This window comes from Lepidothrix coronata, unplaced genomic scaffold (assembly GCF_001604755.1).
Source record: "Lepidothrix coronata isolate B3197 unplaced genomic scaffold, Lepidothrix_coronata-1.0 Scaffold37, whole genome shotgun sequence".
Lineage (NCBI taxonomy): Eukaryota > Metazoa > Chordata > Aves > Passeriformes > Pipridae > Lepidothrix > Lepidothrix coronata.
In genome coordinates this window covers 756,776-776,315 of record NW_016690217.1, presented here as the reverse complement: position 1 = coordinate 776,315, position 19,540 = coordinate 756,776, and the positions used below count along the sequence as shown (strand labels likewise).

At 36.1% G+C, this 19,540-nt stretch overlaps 1 protein-coding gene across 4 annotated transcripts in view; it reads left to right on the top strand.

Moving 5' to 3' along the window:
* Positions 1-18,911, top strand: part of LOC108496227 (probable ATP-dependent RNA helicase YTHDC2) — a 28,779-nt gene extending 9,868 nt beyond the window's left edge. For 2 of the 4 annotated variants that reach the window (XM_017812743.1, XM_017812745.1), the window contains exons 8-29: positions 356-463; positions 972-1,120; positions 1,525-1,660; positions 2,018-2,144; positions 3,161-3,226; positions 4,120-4,298; positions 4,473-4,569; positions 4,656-4,743; positions 4,846-4,926; positions 5,861-5,943; positions 6,927-7,032; positions 7,173-7,292; positions 7,649-7,921; positions 8,441-8,567; positions 9,045-9,250; positions 10,156-10,351; positions 11,455-11,564; positions 12,566-12,855; positions 13,283-13,460; positions 14,495-14,698; positions 15,972-16,154; positions 17,343-18,910. In XM_017812743.1, coding sequence (XP_017668232.1) covers positions 356-463; positions 972-1,120; positions 1,525-1,660; positions 2,018-2,144; positions 3,161-3,226; positions 4,120-4,298; positions 4,473-4,569; positions 4,656-4,743; positions 4,846-4,926; positions 5,861-5,943; positions 6,927-7,032; positions 7,173-7,292; positions 7,649-7,921; positions 8,441-8,567; positions 9,045-9,250; positions 10,156-10,351; positions 11,455-11,564; positions 12,566-12,855; positions 13,283-13,460; positions 14,495-14,698; positions 15,972-16,154; positions 17,343-17,432 — 3,197 coding nt within the window. In that variant the 3' untranslated portion in view covers positions 17,433-18,910. Of the gene's footprint in view, positions 1-355; positions 464-971; positions 1,121-1,524; positions 1,661-2,017; positions 2,145-3,160; positions 3,227-4,119; positions 4,299-4,472; positions 4,570-4,655; positions 4,744-4,845; positions 4,927-5,860; positions 5,944-6,926; positions 7,033-7,172; positions 7,293-7,648; positions 7,922-8,440; positions 8,568-9,044; positions 9,251-10,155; positions 10,352-11,454; positions 11,565-12,565; positions 12,856-13,282; positions 13,461-14,494; positions 14,699-15,971; positions 16,155-17,342 lie in introns of all 4 variants that reach the window. The other 2 variants (XM_017812744.1, XM_017812746.1) reach the window with 2 other exon arrangements.
* Positions 18,912-19,540: the final 629 nt, after the last annotated feature.

Genomic DNA, 19,540 nt, shown 5'->3' with positions numbered 1-19,540 from the left:
AAACCTTAGATAAAAATGGCTGTTTTCCTCATTTTGATAAAATTGCAGTTAATAACTCTCAATCTAACAATCATCACTTGCTGTAACACCTAGTAGAATCGAAGAGGTTAATGAGAAACAAGATATTCAGCTGACATTTCCCTTTTGAAATGTTTGTGGCCCAGTAATTTTAAGAAAATAAACTCCAGTGAAGATACTCTTACAAGATTTTTCAAGGAAAGTAATGATGCCTTAAGTCAGGCCCTAATAATGTTTAATCCACGTTTTGTGTCTATGAAAATGATTTTTTTTTAAATAAGTATTGAAAGTGAAGCTAAGGAATTTCTAATCTTTTATGAATTATTTATACTTTCAGTCCAAGAAAGACCTTTTGAAGTTAAAGAGATGTTTCTGGAGGACATTTTACGAAGCACTGGGTATACAAATAAAGAGATGGTCAAGTACAAAAAGGAGAAGCAGCAAGGTAGGGGGACTTAATGGTAAGGGTTGACAATGAGTCTCATTAATTGAACAGCTGATAGGATGGCTTTCTGTTAAAATTCCTAGTGAGTATTTAAAAAAAAAAATCAACCCCCACAAAAAATCAGTTGTGACATGGAGGAGTTGTATAACTTCTACTTGGTATTTCACTTCTGGAGAAAGATCTGGGCTGAGATTGTGTAGAAGATAGTTACTTAGGAAGCTTATTTGAATGCAGTAAATTGGAATAGAGGAGGCTATTCTGGAGGCTTAAGAGTGTTAGGCTGCAAAATGGTGGGTTTTTCCTTGTTCTTACAGCAGATGTTTGCAATGGTGCACTTTGTGTGCCCTTAATCATGGAATTTATGTTGGATTGGTAGCAGCTTTCTCAATTAAATAAAAGAATTAGGATAGGTAAAGCTATGTCCTGATATAACTGTTTATTTAATGGAAAAAAATGGATAATTATGATGACTTTAACATTTTTTTGGGAAATACTTTATGTATTCTAGAAGAGAAACAGAAAAACACTCTCACTGAGTGGTGTTCTCCTCAGGAAAATACTAGCAAACTGAAACCTCAGAGACAAAAATCTGTGCCAAGGGCAACTGAAGAGTATCACATGTTGGATGATGGTGGTGACACAGTATTTAATCAACTGGTAAGTTTTTCCTTTTGTTGAAAGAGTTTTTGCATCTGTGTCATATTTACTAGCCATTTATAATCTGTTTTTTAAAGATACTACTATTAAAGATATTAATTTTATTTCTAAAGATATTACAGAGGATATTAACATATTTTAAAGAGTATTTTATTAGAATGAACTACTCTAGCTGAAGCTTGCTTTTCAGTTATAATGGTTGTACATAACTTTTCCTCAGCTCAAGTGGCTCAGCTGCCACTTCAAGTACTTGGGATAAAATAAATGCTTTAACTGATGTCTGAGTGCTGGATTCCTGATTGTTACTCGGAAAAGTAACCATTCAAATTCTTTGTGGGTGATATAGGAGAATAAAGACAACTTTTGGAAGAGGTTAATCTTTCAATGCTGTTTCTTATCTTCAGACTGAAAAAGATGTGAATTGCCTTGAACCGTGGCTAGTAAAAGAAATGGACTCTTGTCTTTCTGACATCTGGTTGCATAAAGATATTGATTCCTTTGCTCAGGTGTTTCATCTCATTTTAACTGAAAATGTCAGCGGTAGGTTTCTCATCTTATTACATAAGAAAAAAGCAACCGCAAATTTATTTCAATTTCTGTGCCTGCTTTTGTCTCCAGTTTCAGATTTTGTTACCTTTGCATTCTGATGCCTATTGAAAAAATGAATAGGGCTAGCAGAATTAATGACTTGTTTAGTTATTTGTTGCTGTACTTGTTTTGAAGTATTGACAGAAGTTACGTTTCTAAAATAGTGTTTAATGCACATGAACTGACTGCAGAGATGAAGTGAGGAAACAAATTCTCTTTGGGCTGAATTTTAAAAGTAATATTTGTACTACATTTGGATGAAAAAATAACATTTCTCTTGGGTTTGCTGATTTTTTTTTTCCTTCTCAGTTGATTATAGGCACAGTGAAACCAGTGCGACTGCTCTAATGATTGCTTCAGGGAGAGGCTTTTTGAGTCAAGTGGAGCAGCTGATCAGTATGGGAGCAAGTATCCACTGCAAATCATCCAATGGCTGGTAATAACAAACACATAAACTGAAAGATAGATTTATTTGTCAATACAGAAGCGAGAAAGAAAATTAGTTTAGATGTCATAGAATTTTCTAGCTTACCAAAAGCACTAATAGGTTTTGACAGCCTATTAGTGAGCTTCTGACTTCTGTTCATCACATTGTTTTCTGTAAATTCTAAATTGAATTCTTAATTACACAGTCTCAGTTATGGGCTATACACTTGGTTTTGATATGTCTGATTTAAGACACCGTTTAGAAGAAAAACTATGATCTTTTTCACTGCATTGATTGAATTGGACCCAAAATGTTTGGTGATTCTTATTTTCAGAGAGTTTTCTGATAACCTGTATCAGAAGATCTTTGTGTTATGTCTATAAATATGTTGTATCATGTAAAAATATTTGTGAATCTGTAAAAACTCAAGTTTTGTGGCCATGGATTGTGTCTTCATATAAACAGGGAAGTATTAGCAAAGAATTGTACTGTGGAAAGATAAGAATTGGGATTCTAGTGGTCTCATATTTGGCATTACTACTTGCAAAACTGGAGAAGGAATGCAGTTTAAAAAGTAAAACAGTGAACTGCGTTGTGAGGAGGGAACCTCCTGTAAAACATCAAATAGCCCAGTGTATTCCCACATTTTGTTGAAAAATGTGTGATGTGTAACTTTGTGGGATAATGTGAAGGTACTGCAAAAAGGCATGGCTGATCTGTGTGCATTGCTATGTGCTTTTTGAAGGAATGGTGCATTCTTCCTCCTCATTTCATTGTGTATGTTTGCATGTACTTCTGTTATTCTTTTGTGGTAAAGAACTGCAGTTATTAAAAATCAGAAAGGCTGTTTCAACCTATTTATGCACTTTAAAACAGGAAGTTGCAGATCCAGCAATAACAGCATTGATTACAGTACAGAAATTGATACAAAAGTGTGGTGTCAATTGTCTCCTAACATAATATGCTATTCATATGCGTCTTTTGAAGTGAGAAATCCAGCAAGGATTTTTCTGCAACTCTTTCAGGATGGCTGTTGACTGGGCTAAGCGCTTTGGACAGACAGAAGTTGTTGACCTGTTGGAATCTTACAGGTAAGCTATAACTGCTTTGCTGAAAGAGTTGTGTGACATGTTGAAGGGAAATTCATGTTTTGTCTTCTTTAAAATCTGGCCTAAATAGCAAGATTTTTTTTTTAAGAATAGAAATTTTTCAAAAACATAGTTATTAAAAAAGAAAAGTTTGTTTGTACTCAGAATCATAGTGATTATGTTTGCACAACTCTAAGATAAATACAGTTATAGTGGCATAGGACTACTTTTATATTATTAGCTTTTGTCATCTTGATATGGACATTCCTATCATGATGGGCAGGATGTGATCATAGTAACTTAATTAATACGCAGAGATGTTGATTCTATACCAGGTACATTTTAATCTCACATACTTATTTTGGAAACAAATCTGTTTTGTGTTTTTATCTGTATATTGTTGATGCACAATAGCGATATTAAAGAAACTTCATAGGAGTAACATGTACACTAGGCCATTCAAGAGTTGGTTTTTTATTAACTTAGAGTTATCATAGCTTAGTTATTGTTTTGTGGAGATCTATATTATTACAATTTCTCTTAATGTAGTTTCTGATAGTGAGAAATTTTTGGAAAATACATGTCTTTTAAATATTTTTCCTTTAGCAAATAAACAAGTACTGTCTTTATACTTTGAGTTCTGTCACATTTGCTTATGACTGTTTCAATGAAGTATAAGAAAATTCAAGTTAACACTAAAAATTGAAGTTGCATGTTTTGTTGGAGTACACTTAAATTAGTGAACAATATTAGTATTGTGGATATGCTGTTCTGCTACACTTTAAAATTAAAATTTGAGATGAGTGGTCATGTTGGTCTTGATCTAAGTTTGAGATGATGAATGCAAACCCAAAGCAAACAGCCTTGACTCTGGTCTGTGTATTTTTCTATTTTAGTGCTTCATTTGGATTTGGAAAGCTGGATGAAAGTTCCCTGGTCCAAACAAGTGGTAATGACCTTAGTGCAGAGGACAGAGAGCTGTTGTCAGCTTATCATCACAGTTTTGATGATGAAAAAGTGGATCTGGATCTGATTATGCACTTACTGCATAACATCTGTCATAGTTGTGATGCAGGTAGGTATATACACCCACTTCCAATAAACTACTGTGGATTCAACTTCCGATGAATCATGCTCTTTTTTTCAGAAATCCCAAATAGTTAAAACCTTCCAGGTGCTAGTCTACATGGCACTGACATATATTTGAAGTGAATTTTCTGTTTAACTCTGCAAACCCACTTTTTTTTAGGAGCAATTTTAATATTTCTTCCTGGATATGATGAGATAGTGAATCTGAGGGACCGTATTGTTTTTGATGACAAGAGGTTTGCTGATAATGCTCACAGGTAAAAGCTTTAGTTTATGTGGCTGTGTTGAGGTTTTTATTACTTCTTTTAAAGTTCCTTAAAATGTGGTCTTTATCTTGTGTTAGATACCAAGTTTTCATGCTTCATTCAAGTGTGCAGACTTTGGATCAGAAGAAAGTGCTTGAAAGTCCACCTTCTGGCATCCGCAAAATAGCAAGTATCAGAGGACTTTGTCAGATGCTGATATTGATGTATTTTGTCTTTGGTTTTACAGCTACTATACTTTTGGTTGGTTTTTTTTTCTTTCTATTGCAGATTCTTTCTACAAATATCGCAGAAACCAGCATAACAGTCAATGATGTTGTATTTGTTATTGACTCAGGCAAGGTGAAAGAGGTATGATTGCCTTAAACTTTCTTTGGGAAGTAAAATTCCTAGTGTTGTTCTAAAATACATAATAGATATATTTTGAAGAACTATTTTTTTTTACAGTAGGCTGACAGCTAGTGCATGTCAAGAAACAAAGCTCACTGAGAAGTTCTGACATCCATTTGTTTTATGACAAATGCTGTAAAATAGCTGTTTAAAACCCTGTAAAAGCTACTGTAGATTGATATGTTGGTGTATTTTTTCTTTTTTTTTTCATAATTTAGTATTTCTACTTGATTTTTAAAACAAGTCCATCACTTCAGATCTCCATCTTCCTGAGGCTTAGAGAACACTGGGAATTCCCTTTGTCCTGCTATTGTATCAAGCCCAAGTCTAATCCATTAGGATTTTAAGCATTGGTTTTGATGTGTTGAGTACCCGTTTCCAAATTCTTTGTTCAAGAAGAGGGAGATAAAATAATGAGGCAGTTTAAGACCTAGTATATGGCTTTGAAAGTCAGTTTGGGTTTCATAGGAGATATGCACACCAAATTTCTGAAGTTCTGCATATAACTTTTTCTGTAATTTTGCATCAAGTGTAGAAAAATAAGGATGTAATTTCCAAGTGAGACAAAGAGGAAGACTTTATTCAGTGTAATAATATATTTTTGTGTGGTTTGTGATAACTCAAAACACAATCCATATCTGAGAATTATCGATTGACTAGAAAACTTTAATTTAGAAAACTGTGTAAAACAAAGGTACTGTGAAGGAGATGGAATCAGAAGTTTACTTGAAACTAAGAACTTCAGAACATACCTTTATGCCAGAAGCTGATGATGCTTATTATTATAATTTTATATTATTTAGAAAACTTCTGTTGATAATATAAATCACTAGTAGCTTTTATTTCATGTACCCTATTCAATCTTAGGTTTATGTTCCTTACTTTGCTTTTATAGAAGTCTTTTGATGCACTGAGTCATGTTGCAATGCTAAAAACGGCATGGATTTCGAAAGCCAGTGCTATCCAGAGAAAAGGCAGGTAATAAATGCCTCATATCAGTTTTTACCTTGCAGATATCCGCTGTCCAGTATGTTGAGAATAAAGGACACAATATAATAGCAGCCACACTGGGTAATGTTTATAGCCTAGTCCAGTATTGTGTTGGACAATGGCCAACACTCATTCTCTACAGAAGAATAAGGGTCAGCATGTATTTCATTGGAGTCATTTCCCAAGCTGTAGAGAAGTGATGCTCAGGAATTTCCCAAAACTTACATTAGGTCTAGGTTGTTTTCACCCCGTGAGCTTTATGTTGCTCCTCTTTCTCCCATGTAGCACCAGCAGCCAGTGTCCAATAAAGTGTTTCACAACTTGTCTGTGGGCAAAGAATTGCCCACTGCTAGTTTTTAATTGATGCTCCATTGTTTCTTTATTAGAAGAGACATTGACCAATGATTCCTTAGTCCCCTTCCCCAAACTACTGGTCATGATCATGTTCTTCCCAACTGTGGGTTGGGCTGTGGGTGAGGGCTGAGAAGCTTATTTAAGTAGCAACAAATGCCTGTTTAGTGACATGGTATTGGCAATAAGCTGTGGGTAATTAGAGCGTGAATGTGAGCATTTGCTGTCTCTGTCCCTTCACTCACCACCTGTTCAGTCTTCATTCTGCCTTTTAACTTCAAACTGTTTGGGGGATGTGAAGAGTAAGACATGAAGTTTACAACTTAAACTCCTTATAGTAAAGGAGAGTTTAGATTTGGATTGGTCTCAGATTAGCAAAAAAACCTACCTCCCTTTACTTAGATAGGCCTTGTTTTTGTTTTTGCATACTATCAAAAATAATCCATGTGTTGGAAAACTCTCACCTTGTGTGGGACTTCCACTTAACAACATCTTTTTCATAGAACTGCTTTCTACTTTTCCATCCTATGTTTTGTGCGCTTGTTTTGGTTTTTGGTTGGTTGGTTTTGTTTTTAAAATGAAATGCTAATTTTTACAAGTTCCCATATTTTATTTTGAAGGGCTGGGCGCTGTCAGCCTGGAGTCTGTTTTCGTCTCTTCAGCAGGCTCCGATTTCAGAAGATGTTGGAATTTCAGACTCCGGAGCTTCTAAGAATGCCACTTCAGGTGCATGTTGAGTTAGAAATTATAACTTAAAAAAATTTATTTTCATCAAACCATACTATTAATTTTTAAAAAGTATGTGCTTGGGTTTTTTTTCCCCCAAATCTTAATAACCTTTTTTTATTCTGCTTTTTAACTTGCAGGAGATTTGTTTATACACAAAACTGCTGGCTCCAATTAATTGTTCAGTTGTAGACTTTCTTATGAAAGCTCCTGATCCTCCACCTGCTGTAATTGTGAGAAATGCTGTGCACATGCTTATGGTCAGTGAAAAGGAATAGATTTAGATGAGAATTGTATTTGATTCCCTATTTGTTGTTTGGCAACATAGTTTACTGACTTCTGTTTGTACTGCAACTGTTGCTTAGTTACTTAAGGATGTTTTGAATTTGTGTTTATTGTCTGGTTTTATTTTGTGTGTGGAAATGTGTTTTTCCATATTAAGGGAAGAGAATGTTGAAAAATCTTGTCTCAAACTTTCAGGTTTGACTTGCTTTTTTATTGCTTGACAGCAGTTCTAGTTAATGTCCAGTATTCACATCCTTTCTGCTTTCATTGTAAATTAATTTTGTCCACTGTTCTCATCCCCTTTTCCTTTTTTATATTTTTTTTTTAACAGACAATAGATGCTATGGACCCTTGGGAAGATCTCACTGAACTTGGTTATCATCTCACTGAATTACCAGTAGAGCCACACCTTGGTAAAATGGTGCTGTATGCAGTTGTTTTGAAGTGCCTGGACCCTGTTCTTACCATTGCCTGTGCTCTGGCCTGTCAGGACCCTTTTGTCCTGCCCACTCTGGCCTCTCAGAAGCGTGCAGCCATGCTCTGCAGGAAACGCTTTGCTGCAGGGACCTTCAGCGACCACATGGCCCTTCTCAGGGCTTTCCAGGTATTACTTCATTTCAGGAAGAGTAATAATCACAATAGATCACCCATGCAAGCAAAGGATGTCCCAATCAAGTTGGATGTATGGTAGACTAGGATTAAGTCCTTTGAGAAGAAACTCCTGTATACTGAACTCATAAATTTGTGAATGAACACTTTTTGTCATATCTTTTGTTGGTATTTTCAAACCTTGTTAAATTCTGAATGTTCCAACAATGTGTCTCTTTATATCCTGCTATGCTGATGACTTAAAATAGTAATTTTAATACGAACTACTAAGTGATCTTTATACTAACTTAATGGTCTTAAAATATAACTTCAGATAGTGATCACTATATGTTCATGTAGGGAATGGGTGAAGAGAATCTAATACTTAAACAGAAAAAAATCTAGTTTGATATGCTTACTTTCAGAGTGGCTTTTGCCTTCATTTTATTGATGTAAATGTAATTTTTTAAAAAATGCATTTTTAAATTTTAACTAATCTAATTAATATGCAAATGTAAAAAAATATTCTTTTCAGGCATGGCAGAAGGCACGCAGTGACGGCTGGGAGAGAGCCTTCTGTGAAAAGAACTTCCTGTCTCAGGCCACGATGGAAATCATCGTAGGAATGAGAACACAGTTGCTTGGCCAACTCAGAGCCTCGGGTAAATAGCTTGGAAAAAATTTCAACATAGCTTTGAAGTCAAGAGTAAAGAAGTTTTAACAAGAATAGTGTTCACTGGTGTAATTCTCCTTACTTAATTTGAAACGGACCAGTACACCTTCATGCTGGGTGTGGTGAAGATGAGAAAGTGTGGCTGGGGAATAGCTGATCTAGCTGAAAGAATCCTGGTTGTTCCACATGCCACTGGCTTTCAGTGTGAGATATGTTTCCTTGGATTTTTACATTTTAGAAAATTATTTCCATAGGAAATGTCTCTGTATTGTTCACAGTTAATTCTATTCTATGTTAGTGTAAAATCCCCTGTGGTTTCTTCTGGGTGCTGTTAAGGTTGGCAGTGGTGAAAAATGCATCAGTTTGCAGTTCATTTCAATTTATTTTCAAATTCCTTCTGAAAGGCAAAAAGGTAAATATTAAATACAAGCAAACATGGCACATATTTATCCTTTTTTTTCTTCAGGTTTTGTTAGAGCCAGAGGAGGAGCTGATATTAGAGATGTTAATACTAACTCGGAGAACTGGGCTGTAATTAAAGCTGCCTTGGTGGCTGGGATGTATCCCAATCTCGTGCATGTAGACAGAGAAAGCCTGGTTTTGACTGAACCAAAGGAGAAGAAAGTGCGATTTCATCCTACCTCTGTTCTTAGTCAACCTCAGTATAAAAAGGTACAATCGCTTTGAATTTATAGTTCACGAAAAAGAGCACTATTATCAAATGCTTTAGAAATGTCTCTTCATAGTTGTCAGTGCTTTAAAAGCATCATGTGCATTAAAAACTACACTTTTAGAAAATATTTTTTCTGCCATTAGGTAGAATAATAGGGAGTTTGTTTATTTTTCCATTATTTCAATTAGTCCTTCCTCTAGGTGGAACAAGACAAAATGGTAAAACAAGAACCCCTAGTTATAAAACTGGTTTAAAGAATCATAGAATCAGCCAGGTTGAAAGGGACCTCAGAGATCATCAAGTCCAACCCTTGATCCACTACCACTGCGGTTACTAGACCATGGCACTAAGTGCCACATCCAGTTTCTTTTTAAAAATCTCCAGGGATAGAGAATCCACTACTTCCCTGGCCAGCCCATTCCAATGTCTGACCACCCTCTCTGTAAAGAAATTCTTTCTAATATCTAACCTAAACCTCCCCTGGCACAACTTGAGACCTGCTGTAATAATCCCTGCTTGTAATAGCAGGACGAAGTTCTGCTCTGAAACTTTTCTTTTTTAAAGCAAAATATTTCATTTCAAGGTGGTAGGATAATTTGTGAGTCTGGCTGAATTCTCTCATGCTTTTTTATTTGTGTGTGTTTATATAAAATATTATTTCTACACAGATATAGAATCATAGAATGGTTTAAGTTAGAAGAGACCTCAAAGATCATGTAGTTTCCCCCCCCCCCCTTCCATGGGCAGAGACACTTTCCATTAGACCAGGTTGCTCCAAGCCCCATCCAGCCTGTCCAGGGTTGAGGCATCCACACCTTCTCTGGATAAATTAACAAATAGGTTAAAATTAATTTTAATTACAAAGAGAGGGTAAAATAGCCTATTGTTATCTGCTCTTGCATAGATTCCCCTGGCAAATGGACAAGCTGCAGCCATTCAGTCACTCCCTACAGACTGGCTTATATATGATGAAGTGACGAGAGCTCACAAGATAGCAAACATCAGGTGCTGCTCTGTTGTAACACCTGTCACTGTGTCACTCTTCTGTGGACCAGCCAGACTGCCAAGTAATGCCTTGCAGGCTTCATCATCCTTCCGAGGTACACTGGAATCTGGATTTGGAATGTTTCCATTGGTATATCATCTGGAAAGCTTATTTTTCTACAGTATTTATTACATATATTAGTTAATTCTGAAAACAGAGTTATAGTTCTTGTAGCTGTTCAACTATAGTTTATAGACTCTCTTACAAATGTTTCAGTTTTGGGAATCCATGTAGATTCATATCCATAAATTACACTTACACAGTTCTGTAGTCTCAGAAATTGAACTATAGTTTGTAGGGGAAAAAAGAATGCAACCAAAATGTCTAATGAAATACTAGTGCTGAAAAGTGTAGTATATATGGGTTTTTTCTGCAGACTAGTGTATTTGATACTTTGAACCAGATTATTCAAACTGAGTAATTTAGAAATAATCAATATGGTAAATAGTCATATTGCTTCCAGCTGACACATGCATTTTCAAGATCATTTTCTACTGATAACTTTTAATGTCAATTAGCTGTACTGTTAACTATAAGTAATAAAGAATATCTAGAAATTTCCTTTTTTTGTATTTAAATTGAGTGCTGTAGGAATAGAAACAAAAATAATCTATCCTGCTGCCAGTTCTCATAGTTTGTATATCAGAGTCCAAGTTATTTCTGAAGCTTTCTTATCTTGTTTTTAAACTGTTAACCTTTGAATACTGTTCATGCTGATGGAATTGCACTTTCAAGAAAATAAGAATTCCTAGTTAATAGCCATATATATAATTTTTTTTTTCTTAATCGTTTTTTAAATCTGCTGTTTTACTAGGAAAGAGAGCCATGTGTGTGTTTACAAACAGTTTCAGGCAAAAGTTTGTTAATGGTTGTCAGTAGTGATGAAGGTACATGAGTTGAGACAGATCCCATCAGTAAAGGTGTTTACAAAGTAGAGCCCTCAGCAGGTCTGGCTGCTTGAGTTCTGCTAACTGGAGCAAAGACTTTTCACTGGGGTGTATTTGTAGAAAATAAAAAATGGTTCTACAAATGTTTACATTTTAAAGTAAATTTTAGAAGGAAAAATAGCTTATTGCTGGTATTACAGTAGTGTTCAGTTTTTTGTATGTAAGTGGACATAGTATAGAAATGTTAATGCACCTTTTATGTTTAATTCAGGGGGTGGGGTATCTAATGACAGCAGTGACAGTGAGATGGAGGACAAAACAATTGCTAATTTGGCACTTCTGAAGCTGGATGAATGGCTCCATCTCAAACTGGACCCTGAAGTAAGTAATATATCACTTCTGTGCTTGTTTCATGTAGAAGGATATTTATGTCATACCAACCTAAAAAGATTTTTGTGACATTTGATTAACAAAGAATTTCTTGTAAGAGTGGCTGTCATGGTCCATTTGGGTGTCTCAGACAAGGCACTCTGTGATTTAACCTTTATTTCATGAACTTTTCAAGAAATAAACAGGGTCTCAATCTCCTTTTGCCCAGAGTAGTCTATTGCATGAATTCATGTATTCACCATCTAAGTTGTGATGTTTCATAACTTACTGCCCATAACTCTCAATTCTTGCACCTATAAGCCAAGAGAAAAATAAGGATTAGTTACTTAGCTGAAATAGTGCCTAGCTCTTTGAAATAGAAGTCTCTAGGTCATTCAGGAGCTGTGGCTGTGGCAGGAGGTAGAGTAGTTTATGGGTTATGAAACACTTGGACTTATCAGTTCTAATAACAATACTGTCTCTCCTAGACATGTCCAAAAGCATGATTTTTAAAATTTTATGATGATGAAAGCATTTATGATAAAATGGGAATTAGACTTTAGTCTTCTAGATTTAGTCATCTCATTTGAGCAGAAGTCTCTGTAAGAAAAATATGTCACTTAGAGCTCTTTTTCTTCAGGTGTGAATGAGGCGTGCATGAATACAGCCTGAATTGAGAGGAAGGACATAAAGCATGAGAAGATTGGGGTTATTTTAAAAAGATAAAATTTTAGAGTGGGAAAAAAAAAATCTGTGGGTTTTGCAATACAGTGTTAAGTTTAGTACAGAGCTAAATGAATTTTTCAAAATTCACCTTTCATCCTAGGAAAGAAAAGCAGCTTAACAGGTTAGTTTAAATGTGAGGTTACCCCCCCTCCCCGAGACCTCAGTCATGCCTTTCAGTTTGTTCCCATTAGAAGTGCCAGGTGCTGCCTGATAGGAAAGACATAGGGTTCCCTTACCTGTCTGATCTAACTTTTATTAGTCTCTAACAGAATTGACATTCCTTGCAGGCTGCTGGAATGCTCTTGCAACTCAGACAGAAGTGGCACAGCTTATTCCTGCGTCGCATGCGAGCTCCTTCTAAACCGTGGTCTCAAGTTGATGAAACAACTGTAAGAGCAATTACAGCTGTTTTAAGTGCTGAGGAACAGTCTGCAGGTTTGCAGCAGCCTTCAGGAATTGGTCAGAGACCAAGGCCTGTGACTTGTGAAGAGCTTCCTTTGGCATCTGCATGGAGGTCAACCAACATCAGAAAAGGCTCAGCAGAAACTGAATTCTCTGACTCCTCTAATGCTGAAAAGTAAGATGTTGAGGTTTTCTATAGACTGTAGGTTGCAATGTGTTTATTTTTAAAAGCACCACTTGAATTCTATTAGTAATAGGAAGGTAAAAACAGTAGAAATACAGTTGAAAGGTTTGACACTGTCCTGTGCTGTGTTGTAGTTGTGATTTTTCACTGAGAATTATTTCACATACATGTGCCTGCTGTTTGAGAGAGCAGTCAGGAATAGCATCCATGAATCCATCTTTGAGAAGTAGCAGAAGAGGTTTAACTGTAGCATTCAAAAACAATGCATGATCAGTATGGGTTTTTTAGTTACTGTTTAATGTGTTTTGGAATTACTGTGGTATGTGTGGTCATGCAGAGGGCTGATATGTAGATATAAATTGTTCTAGGACTGCTTGTGAATCTCATGGTATGCCCTGTATCTACCTTTACTTTTTAGAGTTTCAGTGAAACCTACACCTCCCACACTTCACCAGCCAAAGAAGTACAAAGAGAAAGATATTTTGCACTCCAAACGATCTTCAGACGACAGGTCATCTCAGTCATCAGTGAAGCCTGCAGACAGCAGCAGCTATCCCAGCCCTTGTGCTAGTCCTTCCTCTCCAATATCTGGAAAGGTAGAGTTCTCATGAACATATTACCCTGCTCTTCAAAACTAATAGAATTTCTTTCTGATATATTTCTGCAGCTATCAGGTATTCTATTGATTAATTAAGAACCTAACTTAGCTTTTAATTTATGACAGCTGCATAATAGTTCCTTCTGGAACTTAAAATCTAGACTAAATTTCCTTGTTACACTAGTTTAATACAGTAAAAATATTACTCTTTGCAGACTGCATAGATAAAGCTATCCAAAGTAGAAAAAAATCAGATTATTTTTTAAAAACTTGTACTAATAAGCAGTGAGGGTATATTTTTTTCCATCTAAATTAGTATATTGTACATGCATGTCTGAAGTTTTCGGATTCCACCTTCCTTTGTTTATGTAATAGCATAATACTGATAATAATATGTAATTATGTAACAGCATAATACTGATTCTCTTTAAGCTTTGTGTTATCTGCCTCATTAGGAGTGCATGGGTTTTTTTAATGATCCTTATTTTAACAAAGAACATATTTTTAGTGAGGTTATTGCCATAATTCTCCCTGTATACTTGAATAGTAAACTGCAGTAATATTAAATAGATCATTGAGAGGAAACTCCATGGACTCTTGGAGGATTTAATAATTCCTCTAAAGTCTTTCAGCTTTTAAATGCAGCCAGTGTAAAGGGGTGAAAGCATGTTTCTTGAAGGTAGAAATTCAAGTAGTGTTCTGTAGGCTGCAGTCTAGGATGGTTAATTTTGTGTCATCTGAAGGCATGTCCGACTCGATGAATTGTAATTAATCACTAGACTGTTTAGGCTTGTCCTTCTCTTCTTGTTGCTGCCCCTCATGGTTGAATTATTGTTTTGAAAAGTGCCTAAGAAAATGACAGATGTGAAATACATTTTGAAGCCAGTTCAGACAGAACCAGCTGATAGATCCTATGTCTCTTGTAGAATCTAGGGGAGGACCACAGTCAAGGGATTCTGTCTTCATATGTGTAAAACTTCAGAACTAAAGCCTGGTTTATTTTATTGTATTAATTTAATGTAATTTTCCCAGGGTTCAAAATCTCCTTCACCAAGACAAAATATGCCGGTTCGGTACTTTATAATGAAAAGTAGCAACTTGCAAAACATTGATATTTCTCAACAGAAGGGTATATGGTCCACTACGCCAAGTAATGAACGAAAACTGAACGGAGCCTTTTGGGAAAGCAATGTGGTTTACTTAATATTTTCTGTTCAAGGGTCTGGATGCTTTCAGGTGAGTCCTAAGGTAATACTAGATATTAGCTGTGGTTGATGGTTTGGGAGAGTGCAGCAAGTGACTGAGTGTAGTGTGGAGGGCTCTGCTTATGACTTCCGTCTGACCTTCTGTTAAGTAGAGCAGCATGCAGATCTCTCTGGTTGCTGAAGAAGTATTTCTTTCTTCTCTGAAATATGCCTTTTTAATTAACTCAGTTTGTCCCTCAAAGGCTAAGACTGCATTGCCTCCAAGCATCATGAGTCAGAATAATGTTTATACCCACTAATCTTTTAAAACAACAAAAAGAAATAAAAACTTAAAAAAAGTTACGAACAGGGAATTGCTGCTCTTTGCATACCAAAATAAATATTGTGAATGAACAAGCAGTTACAGTCAAGTCATACCTTTCTAAAGCCAGGAAACTCACAAATACCTTTATTACAAATTTTAAAATCTGGTTTTGCCTGAAGTGTCGTTTGTAAAAGTTAGGAAGCCAGCCATGATTGTTCCACAGCTGTGTCTTGACTTCAGGTTTAGTGAGTTATTTGTCAATAACTTCTCGTCAAATCTGTGTCCAGTTTCAAGTTAAAGACTTGGCCTGGTAAAGCAAAGTTGCAGGTTAGCTGTGTTGTGGAGCCAGCCAAACTCAGGTGTTCCAAGTGAAGAAAGTTCAGCTTACTTCCTCATATATAGACTATTCTTAAAAGTTACTTAAAAGTGTCCTTAAATAAGTTAGGTGCAGTCTTGGATTGGGATTTCTTTCATTTTGTTTTTGAATATTTGTCTTGGAATTTTGTTCTGCTTCATTGAAGAAGGAAATCAAAACAACCTTGACTTCTTTCTTTGAAGAACAGCTACACTCTCTCAATTCTATGCGAACATTCTAAATGTAGAGGGAATATGGGAAGGAACAAATGGATTTCTGCAAAAAATACAACTAACAAGGAATAGCTTGCTATAGACTGTTCTGTAGTAGAACATTCATCTGGGTTCCTTGTGCTCAAATGATTTTACAACACCTTTTCAGTCTCTGTTACGAAGCTTAAAAACCTTTGAAGGTAATGGTGAGAAATTAAGAGACATTCTTTGTAGTCAAATTCTAGAAGGCATATTTGAAGTGGAAAAAGAAATGATACTTCTAACTTTCTGGATGTAAACATTTTAGAAGACCCAGCTTCATGGAGGGAGAGCATGTGAATCACTATGAAACTAATTTGAAAGTTGCACGTGAAGTTCAGTAATTTGGTGAATTCATTATGTCTGTTCTTTCACACTTCAATTTTTGTTGCAGGGTTTTGCTAGAATGGGTTCAGCGATTGGGTGTGAGAAAAGTCAGGACTGGGGATCTGCTGGTTTTGGAGGCGTTTTTAAGGTGGAGTGGATCAGAAAAGAAAGCATTCCTTTTCAGTTTGCACACCATTTGCTCAACCCTTGGAACGACAGTAAGAAAGTACAAATAAGCAGAGATGGCCAGGTAATGTTAATCTCTTCTAAAATCTGTACTTGGTAGAACTGTGTATTGTTTATTAGCTTGTTCAGCCTTGACATTTATCTCAACTGTGCTCACTATGTGTTAATCTGAATCACAGTTCATTGGTGTGCATTGTACCTTCTGCTAATGCAGAACTACTATTGAGGTAGTGAAGATGTTCTGATAAAATGAAAACAGTTTCTTGCTTAATACGTGTTTAAAAAGAAAAGATTTAAAGCTGGATGTTTCCAAAAAGAAGTTGTTTGGTTTTTTTAGTTGGTAATTTTGGTTCTGGAGGTTTGTGCCCTCTTTGATGCATTCCCCAAGATAGTCTGTCACACCCAAATAACTGTTAATAATTCATAACTTGGAATTTTCTGTAAAGCTTGAAGAGAATCTAGAGTTCTGAGGCAGAATAAAGCTCAGGACAGTTCTCCAATTTGTTAACGCTAAATGCAACTACAAAAAGCCAAAGAATTGACACAAGAGTTCTCTGTGGCAGTTTCTGTGTTCTCCCTGACGCTTCCCAAAACATCTCGATGATTCAAGAGCTAAACCTTTTGTATCATCTTCCCACTACTTCTCCAAAACCTCTCCAGTTGTAAAGAAAGGAGAATACTGTAAGAACAAGGAAAGGAATGTAAATGTAGCACATGTTGGAGTTGACTGGGCTTCTCTTGTAAGCGGCTCTTAAGACCTAAAGAGTCTCAACAATGTTAAAATTGTTATATTAATGTCTATGATTCCACGAAGAGTCACTGTATTTCCTGTGACCTGCCTTTCCACATTCTCCACCACACTCGATGGAATTAAACTTAAATGATATGGGAAAAAAAGATCTTTAGTTAGTTAGTGAGTGACCTGTGGAAGATACAAAGTATATGGTGCATCAGTTCCTGTATATGGCAGTGGTGTGTTCACTGGGAATTCTCTGTGTGAGAACTGACATCTTACTGTGGAAAAAAACCACCTCAAACAGCCTGTAAGGCAGTGTGGATGAAAGTTTCTGTCTCTGCTGAGCCCTAGTAAAAAAACCCTGCTGTGCCGGGAGTTCTGATTTATGTCCTGATAGCAAAAGGGAGGCTGAAAGCAATCACCAGCAACCTTATATAATAATTTTGTTGTAAATAGTTTCTGTGTGTTCAGTACTAGCAGTGCAAGTAACTTCTCTAATTTCCTGTTCATTTCTAGGAGCTGGAACCACAAGTTGGGGAGCAGTTGCTGCAGCTTTGGGACCGTATTCCTTTGGCAGGAAAAAAAATGACTGATCATGTCAAGTAGTGTGATGGAGGTGGTTATTTCATGTGTTGCTTGCTGGTTTTGTGGTAGAGGAAAAGCTGTCAACATACAGTGTTGCTTTACAGTACTATGTTTCCTTTGTAGCTTATAGAAAAACAGATGCACTTATTACTAAATATTCTGTTCCTTTTGATTTTTTCAGCTGGTTTAGGTTGTTAAAACATCAGTCCTAACCACTAGAACAAGCAATGTGTCTACAGTACAAAGGTGAGGAAGAAGGTGGCACAACAAGCTCCTGAAGCTAGAAGTGGAAAAATAAGAGAGTGATTTGATTTCAGTGTTTCCTTGTCTTAAAAAATGTGATAATACTATTCGCCAGCCTGTTTTTGACTAAATTTTCTTTTTACAGTAGTGTGCAGTTGATAGTTAAAGACATGGTTAAGTTCAAAACAAAGTTTGAAACAATGGACTACATAAAGGTTATTTGTGGGTTTAAAATAGCACAGCAGACAGTCTAAGTATGCAGGTTACAGTTAAAGTTTTCTCAACCCAGGAAAATGTATGACAGTGTAATGTTAATCAATTTTGCAGTTTGCTTAAAAAAACCATTCTGTGAGAATAGATATCTTCAAATACATTGGAAAGTTCCATAAGTGTTTGTTGAACTTCTGTATGCACAGTGAGGGAGAGCAGGATATATTCATATAAACAACTAGGCAGCAGGAGAATGTTAATTTTTAATTTATTTTTATTTAATTATTTTAAAACATTAATATAAATTATTTTAATTTAATTAATTTAAATTTAAATAGAGAAGGGAAAGGAGCATGAGACTTTTGAGATTGGATAGGTCCAGTGATGTTTCCAGTTTCAGTTATTTGTCACCAGAAAGAGGTGACTCACGCTGTCACCAGCTGAAACAGTCTTTCAGAGGCCTGCAGCCAAATGGTACTCTTAATTGTTCACTAACTTAGCACTGTTAGAAGATTTCTTTAAAAAAAATAAAAAATAAGTACAGTACAACTTTCTTGATTGTTTATTGTAGTCTTCATGCTTTCTTTCAGTGTGTTTCTTTTTCTTCCATACCATTAATGTCTTGGTTTATTTGGCTTCTCCTCACTTGTTAACACACTGTATTGCAAGGCTGATACAGATTTGGTCTGCTCACTGTGTTCGTGGTCATTCTTAGGTTAAAACAGGAGCTTTTCCTGCTTCTGAGCCTCTCCTGAGTGTGATTATACCTGAAGTGAAAACTAAAGCAGGATGAAGGGTAAGGAGGTGAATCTGTCTGAATAATAACAGGGCAGCAACAGCAGGCAATCTAGCAGAATCCTTGTATCGATGACAACAAATGGGAGAAATGGCCCATCACCATCTTCTCAGCAACAGTGAAGATCCCAGTTTGGAGGTGATCAGCCAGGAGTGATTTACTCTAGAGTAAATGAAGTTCTTGCAAGGTAGACCATTGTCCATGGAAACTGGAGTAAGGAGTAAGGGAACATAAACAGTGTTATGGAGGGAATACCTTGTATCACATTAGAAAATAAAAAGATTCCTGAAAATACTAAAAAGCATGGCAGGTAATTGAATCGGGCGATTTGAAAAAGAGGCTGTATTTTATTTGTGTCTAGCCCAGAAAGAGTTTTAAAGCTGATACAATACCAGGTGAGTGTGAAATTATTACTTTTTGCCGTGTGTTGAATAGTGCACAGCTTTGAGATTCACAGCCTGGTCTTGTAAGTTTGCTGTTGCGAGTGGTCACGCTGCATTTGGTACTGTTGGGGTATGAGCAAAGGTTGTAGCCCAAGCCTCTTAAATAATGCACTGCTTTGCTTTATCCATAGGGAATGTCTGATGAAGCCTGGCAGAATCAAATAAGATCAAGGAATAGGGAACAAAACACAATTGCCAAAATTGCTCTTGTATGAGGATGTTCTGGACACTGGGCAGAAACTGAGATTGTGTGACACATGAAAAAGAGATTTAATATCTTCTGCTCTTGGAACACATTTTGATAAATCTTGAAAGCAAAATAAGGGCACAAACCTTCCCTTTTTGATTGTTTTCATGTCTCCTTTCAGACTAAGGAACTCTTTTGCTACTCGTGGTTTCTGTATTAGTTTAAGTGCAGTTAGTAATGAAGGAATCTG